Source organism: Lissotriton vulgaris, chromosome 9 (assembly GCF_964263255.1).
Source record: "Lissotriton vulgaris chromosome 9, aLisVul1.2, whole genome shotgun sequence".
Taxonomy (NCBI): Eukaryota; Metazoa; Chordata; class Amphibia; order Caudata; family Salamandridae; genus Lissotriton; species Lissotriton vulgaris.
Window position 1 is genome coordinate 1217486573 of NC_141697.1, and position 14157 is coordinate 1217500729.

The 14157-nt window shown below is 49.7% G+C and overlaps 1 protein-coding gene across 1 annotated transcript in view; it reads right to left on the minus strand.

Annotated features, from left to right (window-relative positions):
* Positions 1-4511: 4511 nt before the first annotated feature.
* The window catches only part of SLC25A20 (solute carrier family 25 member 20), a 91109-nt gene continuing 81463 nt past the window's right edge, over positions 4512-14157 (minus strand). Inside the window, exon 9 of the mRNA XM_086939315.1 lies at positions 4512-5349. Coding sequence (XP_086795441.1) covers positions 5287-5349 — 63 coding nt within the window. The 3' untranslated portion in view covers positions 4512-5286. The remainder of the gene's footprint in view (positions 5350-14157) is intronic.

Genomic DNA, 14157 nt, shown 5'->3' on the forward strand with positions numbered 1-14157 from the left:
TGATTTCTGTGGATAGGTACGTGAAAATAAGCGTCTTGAAGGTCTGGAGACACCATGAAGTCATTCGTATTGAGTAGTTGTAGCACCTCCTGATGAATTCCATACGGAATGACTGTTTTTTGAGATACTTGTTTAGGTCTCTTAAGTCCAATATAGGTCTCCATTTTTTCTCTTTCTTCCGGATTAAGAAGAATCAGGAGTAGAATCCCTGCCTCTATGACGACGAGGGACTCTTTCTATAGCGCCTTTCTGGAACATTAGTGAGAGTTCCAATCGCAGTAGATGTAAATTTTTGTGGAGCACTGGGTGACGAGGAGTTTGAGGTGTAATTTCTATGAACTCCAGAGAGTGTCCGAATTGAAATCGTTGGATGACCCATCGATCCGTAGTACTCTTTCTCCAATTTTGCAGGAAAGATGAAATTCTTCCTCTAACTTTGCATGGCAGAGAAGAAGTGGAGACCCGTGGCAGAGAGAAGTCATGGTCTTCTGGCTGTGTCCTTTTTTCCTCCTTTACCACGAAAGGAAGACTTTGTGTAAGACGACTGTTGTTGTCTTTGTTGATATTGAGGTTTGTACTGCTGATTTGAGCTGTAAGAGGACCGGTAACCTTGAAAATCTCCTCTTGCAGATTGGCCTCTCCCTCTTGAGCCCCGAAAGGGAGAATTTTTAAACTGGAGGGTACCCAGTGCCTTCGCTGTGTCGGTATCTTTAATACCTTGAAGCGCCTCATCAATGTGTGCTCCAAACAGATGTTGGCCATCATAAGTCAAGCACCTTAGTTTGCACTTCCGGTCGGAAAGTAGTTGCTTTGAGCCAACCTTGTCGTTTCAGTACCGCAGCCCCAGCTAGTTGGCGGAATCCCGTGGATGCGATATCCATCGCACAATCCATCATCTCTGAGGCTGAGCGTTCACCTTCTAAGTGAATTTTTCTAGCCTCTTCTTTTTGTTCCTTCGATAATGATCCCAAATATGGGGCAATATCAGCCCACATTTGATGGTTGTAATGTCCTAACAGTGCCATAGAGTTTGAAGTGCGCACTGTCAACGCGGACATAGAAGAAAACCGCTTTCGAATATTGTCCAGTTTTCGTCTCTCCTTATCCGGTGGCGCAGTTAGAGCAGCAGATGGATTTTTCGATTTGCGCTGCGCTGCTTGAGTAATGGCTGAGTCGAGCTTGGGATGGCCAGGAAGGCAAGCTGGAGCCTTGTCTGGAGCCCTATATTTCTTGTCCAGCCTAGGCAGAACTGGGGCCAGAAAGAAGGGTTTTGCATGATCTTAACCCCTTGATTCCAAATGTAGTCGATGATAGGGATGGACCTAACAGCCTTTTTGAACGGTTCCTTAAAATCATAAAGGAAACAGTCTTGTTGTTGGGTGGTATTTGGAATCTTGAAACGCAAAGCCACCCTTTCCAGGATATTATGGAATCCCCCAATATCCTCCGGGGGCGAATCGGCTTGCGGCGGCACAGGAGATGCCGGACATGGAATGACGTAATCATCCCACTCGTCATGTGAGTCCTGGGGTTCCCCTTCCTCTTGTTGTTGCTCTTCCACTTCATCATCTGAGGATGGTGGAGGATGTGAAGGAGCAGGATACGGCTGAAGCACTAGAGGTGGAGGCAGAGGAGAAACCACTGGAGGTGGTGGAGGTGTAGGCGTAGAGGGAAACCTCTGTTTATAGTCCGCAATCAAGAACTGCAGATCCGTGACTATAGATGCGGGTAGACACCATAGGTTGAGGAGGAAGAGGCTGGAATTCCCCCTGGTAATCCACTTGTTCGTTCAGTTCTTGTTCTTCATAATCTGAACTCTCATGATATTTTACGTTCAGTTCAGATGGGCTAGTAGCTGTCTGGAACATCGAGCCCTCATCCGAGTCATCGTCGTCCAGAAGATGCGCAGGTGGTAAAGCCTGGACTCTGCTCGCAGAGGTTAAATCCGGTGTCAGCGTGCGTTTGATAATTTTTAGGTGAACATATGCACTCTTTAAGGTAGGTTCCTTTGTCGTCGTCGAGCCAGTCAACGGCGATTTCTTAGTCAACATGATGGTCTCTTCGACGACATCGATGGAGCCTTCGTCGACGTCGATGATGTTTTAGTCAAAGACGATGGAGCTTTCGTCGACGACAATGGTGTGGAATTTGTCGACGTGGAAGTGCTCATCGACGATGGCGTCGACGACGATTTCTTTATTTTTATAATAGATGAGATGGACCTAACCGACGAGGATATTGCATACTTCGACGTGGACAGTGAAGATGACGCCACAGAAGTCGAGATGGTCGCTATCGACGTTGTCACAGGCAGAGCTGATAAGATTGAGAAGGGTTTCTTGAAGGTGGGAGCAGAGCCCTGAGGAGAAACCTTCACAGGCAAGACCTTAGAATGAACCTCTGAAGACTTCAGCTTCTTCTTTTGAGTTGGCTCCGAAGATGGTCCTGGGGATGTCACTCTAGGCCTTTTAGGAGAGGAATGTGGACTCCTGACGGAACACTCACTCTCACCAGAAGAGACTACCTGGTCTTTATCTTTCAGTCTCTGTAGCCATATCAACAGGCGCCCCTCTCTGTCCTTGAGGGTATTTGCAGATGCCGTGATCAAGCAGCGGCTGCTGCGAAACGCGCCGGCTTTTGTTGCCTTGTCTTGGAGTGTAAAAAACGAAATGAAAATGGAATAAAAAAGGAAACTTTATGAACACGAGTACCTTTGGTGAGTGCGACCAGTCTTTTCTGGTTTCCAGAAATCTTTCTGCAATAATTAACGGCGTGGTCCTGCCGTTGGAAAACGCACCGCAAAGAGATCGCCGGTTAGCAGGGAATTTGGACTAGCAACGTGATATATATATATATGTCTATGTGACATTACTTTATTTATGTACCGGGGACTTACACCCTGACGACGGGGAATGATTCAGGCATGTGAATCTATGAAAGATACCCATAATACTGGATAACTCTACTCTCTGAGAGGGAGCGGGTAACTCCAATGCTCCTTTTGAAAGGAGGGAAGAAATCTCCATCATGTTTGTGGCGATATGGCGGGACATGAGCTCTTCGCAAATAACCAGTCTTTATTAACTGAAGGAGCCACAGGTGTGAGGCTATGCTTTGTCACAGAGGAAGAGACAATGCCACCCGACCTTAGAGTGGATTCTAGTGATCCACTCGAACAGAGGCTTCATGGTGGGTGCCTTCTGCCTCTAAAAGGTAGAGCCAGCTTTGTAGCCCGAGAAGCATTGAACATCAAAAGGGCATATCCAGCAATTGCACATACCCCTCCATGTTAGCCTGTTCTCAACCCTGAACAAACACAAACTCCTTCCAAGTCCATGGAGTGCGCAAGAGTGCAGAGTGTCCAAACCTGCGTGCATGAACTGGTTGGAAATAAAAAAGTCCATGGGCTGTATTACAGAAAGTGTCCCAAGAGCGCAACAGGCACAAGCACCCATTTAGTGCACCCCTGGAGCGCTTTGGTATTCCAGAAGGAGCAGCAGACGCATGTGCGGCTCATTCTGTAATACATTTACCGCTGTTACAAAGGTATGCCAGCGCTATCTCAAGAGGGCCATCCGACCCCATGCAATTGAGGTTCTCTCTCTGCCTCTGTACCTGAGACCTATTATAGATGGAGGCCCAATGGCAAAGAAGATGTCAGGAGGTGCAATAAAATGTGCCACAAAAGGTGGTGCACTGTTAGTGCGCCCGCTGATGGCAACCCTCTGGAGGAAAAGGGGGTCCATGAACCCCCAGAAATCCCCTTGCAGGCAAGGGCAGTCACTCACTGCAACCGCCAGCAAAGGAATCACTAATCATCCTTCCTCAAAGTGAAGGCAGATTACCTCCTGCCCTGTGAAACACATGGGCAGCTTTCAAGCAGCCACTCCGTATTTCACTTGAATGAACTGCCCCAGGTAGTAGGCAGCTGACTGAAGATCTTGCGAGGGAAGGGAGTCAGATAGTAGGCGGCTAATTGAAGCTCTCTGGCTGGGGTGTGTCAGGTAGTAGGCGGCTAATTGAAGATTCCTGGTTGGAGTGTGTCCGGGAGGAGGCGGCTGACTGGATATCTCTGGCTGGGGTGTGTCTGGTAGGAGGCTGCTGATTGAAGAACTCTGGCTGGGATGTGTTCTGTAGGAGGCGGCTGATTGAAGGGCTTTGGCTGGGCGGGGTCAGGTAGGAGGCAGCTGATTGTAGATCTCTGGCTGTGGTGTATGAGGTAGGAGGCAGCTGATTGTAGATCTCTGGCTGGGGTGTGTGAGGTAGGAGGCAGCTGATTGTAGATCTCTGGCTGGGGTGTGTCAGGTAGGAGGTGGCTGACTGAAGATTTCTGGTTGGGGTGTATTAAGTCGCCTTTGCCCAGTTAGGTGTTGTGAACTGGCCATAAATGAGCAATATGATTTTAACACCGGTTTCATGAACGTGGTCTTCTTTTCAAGAGTCAGAGCTATTCTAAATAACAGATAAGGAGAGAATGAATAAATAGAAATAATTGTGAAACAACGAAAGCATTAAGAAAGTTAAAGTGTTTATTTTTTCTAGACACAATTGTCTCATATGTAAATTACACCGCAAGTTTATTAGTGCCAAAAGCTTGTTGTAGCGCCTTGTATCTGGCTGGTTAGGTGATTAATAACCAGACTTATGGCATAGCCCCCCCCACTGCCACGTGTTCCTTAGTGCAGTGCCAGAAGTCTATGAGCTCTAACAATCACAGTCTCTTATAAGGCACAGGGCTTGGAGGTAGAGGCTACTGATTACGTCCTATTTGATGGAAGTAAAGTCTACGTACCTGAGTGGTAAATGCATAATGCATTTAGCAGTAGGCTTAGATGTAAGCCCCAGCTGGCACATGCATGTCTCATGTAACTAACAAGCCATTTTACTCAGTTATTTATCCTATGCACACCTGGTGCAGCAACTGCAAAGGTACCAGGCACGAGCCTGTGTTGTGTTGTTCTACATGGTCAACAGTCGAAGAACAAGAGAGGAGTTCCCTCTTCTGGGATGATACACAGTGATGTTACACAGAACAGTTCTCCTGTAGGTTTGGTTGAATAGCGGATTTGTTTGGGACTTCAACCTCCTGGTGAAGTTTAAAAAAAGACAAAGATCAGTTATGGCTGATGTCAAAAGAGTACCTTTGAAATTAAGGCAAAATAATTAATTTAAAACACATTTTTCATTTCACCAGTGATTTCCATCATTCAAAGCAGCCGAGCTTCCATCGTTTTCCTATTATTGTACTAATTCATCCTTTAAAACGAAGAACTGCTTCCTGAGTAATCACAAATTTGGCGCGAGCCAGTTAAGGCATTTCATGGCAACTTCGAAACCTAAGAAACAGGCCTGAAAAGAAAAAGAAATAAAAATAGATTAGGGCATATACGAGTAACTGAAACAAAGATGCTACACTTGAGGTATAAAACTGAATACTCCCTACTACTCCTTTGATAGCCGTGTTTTCTGAAGACGGTCAAAGTTCGCAAATCACAAACAATAAGAAAAGAATAGAAGCGCCAAGACGTGGCCTCTGCCCAATTTTGAATAGAAACTGAAATTATTGGAGGGAATTGTAGAATTAATCGACTGAACAGGCCTGGACTTTTCACTGCAAAACATAAACCAATCAATGCTCTGTCACTAGGGTGTATGTCATAACCTGATCAATGCTCTATCACAACTGTGCATGTCATCATCCAATCAATGCTCTATCACCAGTGTGTACGTCATAATCCAATCAATGCTCCATCACAAGGGTGTATGTCATAATCCGATCAATGCTCAATCACTAATGTGTATGTAATAACCGATCAGTGCCCTTTCACTAGGGTGTAGGTCATAATCCAGTCAATGCTCTATTACTAATCAGGGGCGGCTCCTCCGTTCAGGCGGAGGAGCGTCGCCCCACTAAATTGCTCCCAGAGATGGAAAAATAAAATGGCAATAAAGTTCATTTAGTACGATTTTATTTTGTAAAACCCTGTCCTGAGCAGAGTGTCAGAATGAGGGGCGGGGCTTTCTGCTGCTGCCAGTCAGACAGTGGCAGAAAGTAGTGATCTGCAGGGCACTTTAAGTTTAAAGTGCACATCTCTTTGGCCGGCCGTCTTGTGACAAGCCACACAAGCGCATTTTAAACCACGCTAACTCAGTTGTCTAAAACAACTGGGTTAAAGACAGCATAGGGCTTCCGTGTCCTCTGGAGTGCCAAAGGAGGCTGTTCCCTCCAATCCGAATTGGTTACTGCAGTTTCCTGGGACCCGTGTTGGAACCTGCCTGCCTGGAGAAGACCAGAGCGATGAGAACGGCACGCCAGGAAGGTAAGTGTAATGTATTTTTTCCCCACCCGCCCAACCATCCTTCATAGATGCCAGCCCCCACTGGTCTTAATACGATCAGTGCTCTTTTGTTGGCGTGTATGTCAATCCAATCAATGCTCTATAAATGGCGTGTGTGTCATGTGATCAATTCTCTACCACTGGTGGGTATGTCAAAAGCCAATACCACAGGTGCGTATGCCATAATCCGATCAATGCTCTATCACTGGTGCGTATGTCATGAGCCAATGCTCTACCACAGGAGCGTATGCTATAATCCGATCAATGCTCTATCACTGGTGTGTGCCTTAATCCGATCAATGCTCTACCACTGGTGCGTATGTCATACTCCGATCAATGCTCTATCCCTGGTGCGAATGCTTCGGGTGGAGGTAGTCTGTAATGAGGTGGCCCGTGCTGCACATTGTGCTGCCTGTGCTTTACAGAACTCCTTTCGACATTACGCCTTTAGGTGCCCTTTGCTGCACAGACCCTGCCTTGGTTCTCCAGACAGTAACTGCGTTCCTTCCTGTGTACCTTTCCCATCACACCCTCTGCTTCCCCACCCCCCATTTATGTTCACCTGATGCTCCCTTTCACTGGTCTTTTGGCCTTTCTCTAACTCTAGCTCAATTTCCCTGTGTGCTAGCCTTACATGTACAATGACACCTTCTTGTGCCACCTGCACCTATGCTACAACATGGCTCTGCAGTCCACGTTTGCCGGCCTCTACTTCCTGTGATACCAGGTCTCTTGAGCTGCTTGTATAAGGTGCCCCTGCTCAGCCTCACTCCTCTCTCACTCCTCCCCAGACTGAACACCCAGGTGCCTTCTATGCAAGGTCTCAAGTGTGCCTTCCAACCCATGCCTGTGCCTTCTGTGCCCGCTGGCGATGCCATCAGGGTCATGAGTCCTCTGATCCTCCTGGCGTCACAGTTCCTCCAAGCCCCTCTTCGACACTCACCCCCTTGATATCGTCACATGCTTTTTTTCTCTTGTGCTTCCATGTCCAAAAGTCAACTGACTCCAATGCACGTGTTGCGTACTGTACAAGCTGAAGCAATTGTCCCATGGCAGAAAGCTTGCTCGGCCACTAACCTTGTTGCACCTCTTCTGTGCGTCTTACTGGAACTTGTGAAAACCCAATCAATGAGACCAAAATGAGAAAAGAACCAGCAAAGTCAAAAGTTATAGCAGTGTTAATCTACCCATACACCCTTGTATACAGTATATAGACATAAAATTTTACTAAAATGAAACTGTTTTAGTTAATACCAGACCTAACAAACACAATACGGCTGGGACTGCTCGTGCATTTTCTCCTTTGGGAAGAGGGTCAGAAATGCCATTATTTGTTTGAATGTCCATTTCTGCCAGCTGAGATGAAGGTGCTGGAAGCCAGCTGCATTTTCGGGCAAATAGTGCCATGTTGTGGGAAACCAAAACGCAGCAGGTTCTCAGATACAAGGGGTAAATTACGCTTGAGGGAATAAACATGAAATCCCTGTAGGAGGGGGGCGTGGCTTGGCACGCAATGAAGATGACTGCATTTTCTTGAGCTCTGCGGTAGCTGTTGTGTTTCGGGTGATTTTTGATCAACTTTGGGCGGCGGAGAGTGGCGGAATGGTCTGTGAGCTCTGGGGAGAGTTTTTCATGCTCTAATATGTCCTACTGGTAGCTGTTACACACAAGGTCTTTTGGCTGAGACAGTGACCTGAAATGGCGTCCGCTACTGCAGCTACATCACGGCACAGCGAGTAAGAGCTGGAGTCAGCTTCTAAGTTGCTCACAGAGGATTTCTCATTCTGAGTAAGAGGTATTGTGTGCATCAATTTTTAATTTAATAGACCACAGGTCTTGGAACTTATATTTATTAGTGCTGAGAGTGCTTGTTTCTTTCAATCATTGGAGGCTACAAAATGGCGGCCACTGACAGGAACATCATTGTGTTGTGCGATTCATGCTGACAGGATCTGGTCTTAAGAAGGGGATACAATTCAATGCTGGTTGGCTACTAGTGAGGTATTTAGACCGTAGTAGTGCCCTGAAATGGCATCCGCTGTGTAGTGTTCTCCGACGCGGGGTAGCGGTGCAGTCTACCCAGAGTCGGAGATGTTACGTTAGCGCCGGCGCGTGAGGACAAGCGTCAGCTATGAATAAAGGAGGCGTGGCCCAGGGAGTCAGTCGGGGTTACGCATAAACCACATCAAGGTGTCCCGAGTGGTTATTGCGGCCGCAGCGCTATCAGCACGTGCGCGAGCAGCCCCTCCCCAACTAGACTGGCAACGAGGGGCAGAAACGACCCCATGGAGTGCTGAGCAATCACCATAATTGGCTGGTGATTAGTGCAATCAGTGTGCCTTTCATCTAGGCCCTAGGTCCACGGAGTGCGGCCTGGCCTTTGCTGTCCTGCTGTGTGCCAACAGGCGAGTCTGCTGTATCCGAGGCAGGCCCTGCAGCCCTGAATGTTATGTTATGTTATGTTATATTGGCTTTTGTATAGCGCACGGCTACTCAAAAAGAGTGTCCCGGCGCTTTTAATAAGGAGGGCTACAGTGTAATAACATAACACAATTAAAAAGAAAGGTATCAGAGACAGAGAAGACACAACAGGCAAGAAGGCCTACTGGGTAAACAACCAGGTTTTGAGGCCTTTTCTAAAAGCCAGTAGGCTGGTGGCTGCCCTAAGTGTAAGAGGCAGAGAGTTCCACAACTGTGGCGCCAGAAGTCCAAAGGAGCGACCTCCCAGGCGCGCTCTCTTCACCCGTGGAACAGTCGCCAGAAACAGGGATTCTGACCTCAGAGAACGAGCCGGACGGTAGAAGGCAAGTCTCTTTTGGAGGTACTTTGCTCCCATCGCATTGAGGGCCTTGTAGGTCAGGGTCAAAGCCTTAAAGGCAATCCGCTTGCGGATTGGGAGCCAGTGCTGAGTCTGCAACAAACCTGCAGCGCTAGCACGTCTATTCAAGCCAAAGATAGCTCTCGCCGCAGCATTCTGCACAACTTGGAGCCGCTGTAGCAGGTACTCTGGCAGGCCCAGGTACAGAACGTTTGAATAATCTAGCCTAGAGCCTATCAGGGCCTGCACAGTCAGCTTCCTGTGCTCCTCCGACAAGAGGGGAAGAAACCTCCGCAGCATCCTAAGGAGGCCGAAGAGAATGCCCGACACCCCCAGGATCTGGGACTTCATCGTCAACCCCTTGTCCATCTTGACCCCCAGGTTCTTAGCCATTTGGGAGGAACAAGTCGGGGGGGAACATATTAATAGGCCACCAAGCCTGCCAGTCTGGCTCTGTGTCACACCCGAAGAAGAGTACCTCGGACTTATCGGAATTGCACTTGAGGCTGTTCAGTTGGAACCATTGAAAAACAGCCCCAAGGCAATCCCGGATACTCTCCCCATCAAAGTCTCCTCCTCTCTTACACGAGAAGAGGAGCTGGGTGTCGTCTGCATAGGATACGATCCGGGCCCCAAACGACTCCGCCAACGCCGCCAAAGGGGTCATGAAGATGTTACAGAGGGTCGGGCTCAAAATAGAGCCCTGAGGGACCCCGACTCCCAGAGGCGGCATCACGGCGGAATCTGGCGAGGCTCAGACCGTTTGCCGGCGGCCAGCTAGAAAGGAAGAAAACCAGCTGAGCACCGTCCCCCGTAGTCCAATCTCACAGAGTCTTGTGAGAAGGCCATCATGGGGGACGGTGTCGAAAGCTGCCGACAAATCCAGCATCACCAGCATGGCTTTGCCCCCAGTATCCAGAACCCCTTTAATGGTTTCTGAGACCTCGAGGAGCGCAGGCTCTGTGCTGAGATTTGGACGAAAGCCCGACTGGGTGGCATGCAGAATCTCATTCGTCTCTAGAAAATTGGAGAGCACCGTCTGAACGTGCTTTTCCACAATTTTCGTGAGAGCCGGCAACAGAGAGATAGGCCTGTAGTTGACTGGGGCCTTTGGATCCAGACCAGGCTTCTTGAGCAGCGGGATGACCATTGCCTGCTTCCAAGCCTGCGGAACCACTCCCTGGCTCAGCGAGAGATTCAATAACGGGTTCGCCAACGGATTAATCGGATTAATCAATGAATGTGCCCGATTGATGGGAAGGCCCTCCCTGCACACCTGGTAGTGCCCACTGGTGAGTGTGCCCCAGCATATTGAGAAGGGAAGACACTACGGTGGGGCCTAAAACATACAGGCCACAGAAGAGGACCCTGAAGGCATCATCATCGCCCTCGGCCAGGCGGCTGCTAGTGTACCCAGGAGGTAAGCAGTGCACGTGCCGCGAGCTGTGACTGCGTCTGCGCCAAGATGGCGTCAATACCCGCCATGGAGCCCTTCGTGGTGGACGGGGCACCCTCATCTCTTGCCCCGCAATGGAAAGACTGGACTGATCGCCTCCAGATCTACTTTGAAGGGGCGGGCATAGCCCGGGAAAGGCGCAGAGCCCTAATCCTCCACCTCGGAGGCAAAGACATCCACCGCATTTACAAAACCCTGACAGATGCCACACCCAAAACATACGTCATACTTCTCAACGCCCTAAACGCGCACTTCGAGCCGATGGCGAAAAGGGACTACGAAAGATGAATTTTTCGCCAGGCCAAGCAAGAAGCGGAGGAATCATTGGATGCGTTCCACGGGCGCTTAACCCCTTGCGTGCTGTTGTCGTTGGCTGACGGGAGCACTACCTCGCTAGTGCTGCCGTCGGCCAACGGCCAACGGCCGACGCGGCCCCACCCATTTTGGGAAGTGCTGCACTGCTGCGAAATTGCGGCCGTGGCAAAGGGGTTAAAAGAACTGGCAGGCATATGCGGATTCCGCGTCGAACAGGAAGAAATCCGAGGTCAGATAATGCAAGGGTGCTACTCGTCCAAACTCAGAGTAAACATTCTTCAGGAGGACGGCTAACCTCTAGCGAACATCCTCACCCTGGGCCGGTCCAAGGAACTGTCGCAAGCCAGAGCATTCCACATGGAGGCGGCCCTCCACCGACCCATCAAGACGGAACAAGTCAACGTGGTGGAGAAGGTGAACGTGGTGAGGCCCAAAGTGCGCCAAAACGCAGGGAGAAGACAGCAAGACAAGAAGAGGGAATGTGGTTACTGCGGAGGCACACCCTATCGCATGCAAGACCGCCCTGCGAGAGGGAAAAAGTGCAGTGCAGTGCGGGTGGATGAACCACTTCGCGACGGTTTACCGGTCAGCGAAATCAAGGAAGGAAGCAGCACAGACTGAGGCTGAAGAGCGGGATAGTGAGGACATGGATGACGATGCGGGAGACTACCCGGTCCACTATGTGTTCGCAGTTAATCAGCCGCGACGGAAGAGACGACTTCCAAGGTGCAGAATAAAAATCCACCACCAGGAGATGAGAGCCACTATCGACACTGGGGCCTCCATTGAACTAATGGCTGCCAATTTTTATAATAAACTAAGTCCACAACCACCCCTATGCGAGGCAAGGATCAGAGTATTTGCATACGGCCAGAAGACACCCATCCCGCTCCTGGGATGTTTCAAGACTGAACTGCAACACCAGGACCTCAAGACCCCCACCACAGGGTACGTGATCAAGGAAGGAAGCGGTATGCTGATAAGTGGACAGTCAGCAGAAGAAAGGAGGCTAATATCATTCGCCATGGCGGTACAAGAATAGGAACTAGAGGTCATCATGGAGGAGTTTGAAGAAGTCTTCAAAGGTATTGGGTGCCTAAAAGGGAAAAAAGTCTCTCTCCATATCGACCAGTCAGTCCAACCGGTGGCGCTGAGGCACAGGGGCATTGCATTCCACCTGCGAAAGAAGGTCGAAGAAGAGTTGGAGGCGCTAGAGAAGCAAGGGATTATCGAAAAGGTCAGCGGGCCCACCCCGTGGGTGTTCCCGATCGTAGTGGCACGGAAACTGAAACAGCCGGGACAAGTCCGCATCTGCGTTGACATGCACCTCCCAAACGCCGCAGTGAAAAGGGAGCGTCACCTAACCCCTACCATCGACGACATATTGGGAGAACTGAACGGCGCAATGTGGTTCTCGAAGATGGACCTTCAATCCAGCTATCACCAACTACCACTCCACCCGGACTCCCGATACATCACCACCTTCTCTACGCACGTCAGTCTCAGGAGATACCGACGCCTCAATTTCGAGATCTCGAGTGCCGCAGAGGTGTTTCAAAACACCATTCGGTAAGTCCTCAGCGGGCTTCCAGGGGTCTTAAATGTAAGTGACGACCTACTCATCTACGCGTCATCTGTGGAAGATCACCATCAGAGACTTCGTGGGGTTCTCCAGAGGATCAAATAATCTGGACTGACCCTACACAGAGAGAAGTGCCAATTCTTAAAGAACAAGATCAGCTCCTTTGGCTACACATTCTCAGACCAAGGAGTGGCCCCAGACCCTGACAAAGTGCGAGACGTACAAGAAGCCCCTGCACCATCCAACATCTCGGAAATAAGAAGTTTCCTAGGAATGGTGAACTTTTGTGGGCGCTTTGTCCCAGATTTGTCCAACCTCACAAAGCCCCTCAGAGAACTGATGAAATCCTCCACCACATGGCAGTGGGACCCTGAACAAGAGCAGGCCTTCAAGGACACCAAATCGCACCTGTCGGCAGATACAACACTGTCATACTTCACCCCGACCCAATCCACCAACGTTGCTGTGGACGCCAGCTCATATGGGTTCGGAGCCTTGCTCACACAATTACAAGGAAATGGAGAGTGGGCCCCGATAGCATACGCGAGCCGCTCCCTGACGGACACGGAACAGAGATACTCGCAAATAGAACTAGAAGCGATCGCTATCCACTGGGCCTGCCGGCACTTCCACGTCTACGTGTACGGCCACCCATTCACAGATCACAAACCCCTTGTCCCCCTGTTTCAAGGATCAGCTTCAAAACCTCCCCCGAGGATTGAAAAATGGATCCTTCAACTACAGGGTTACGACTATCGAGTGGAATACAAACAGAGCTCGTCCAATCCAGCGGACTACCTCTCGAGGCATCCTAGGGCGGCCACCAAAGCGGAAGAAGAGGAGGCCGAAGACACTGAACAATAGGTTTGGTTTGTTTCGGATAGATCCCAGCCACTGCCTAGGAGTCTCGAGACCATTGTAGAAGCCACCCGGAGCGATGAATGCCTGTAACTGGCCGTGAGCGCAGTCCAATCAAATGACTGGCGCCCCATTCAGTCCACCATGACCAGACGAACGCCGCAAGCAAAGACCGTCCTGGAGTCAATTATGCGGGTCAAGGACGAACTTTCGGTCGACAGCAGGGGTTGTCTGCTCCGAGGGCCAAGACTGATGATACCATAAAGCCTAGCTCAATAAGCGGTGGACCTCGCCTACCGGGGACATCAAGGCATGGTAAAGACCAAGAGCCGGCTGAGAGCCAAGGTCTGGTTCCCGGGGATGGACACACTGGTTGAACAAACAGTCAGAACATGCTCATGGTGCCAGGGAGCGGGCCAACTGGATCGCCCTCACCCAGTCATCACGGAAGAAAACCCCCAACGACCATGGGAGTGCGTGAGTGTAGACATTGGACACCTCCCAGATGGATGCTATGCACTGGTAATCATCGATGACTAAACGAAGTACCCTGAGGTGGAGATTGTGGGGAGTCAGACAGCCAAGGAGGTCGTTACCAAATTTGAGAAGACCATCGCTACCCACTGAATATTCGAAGTGGTGAAGACAGACAACGGCTACCCTTCCATGGACAAGAGTTCGCAAACTATCTAAAGGCCTGGGGAATTCAGCACTGGAAAGTGCCCCCGTGCTGGCCTCAAACAATGGGGTAGTAGAGAGGTTCATATGTACTCTCAACAAAGTCATACGC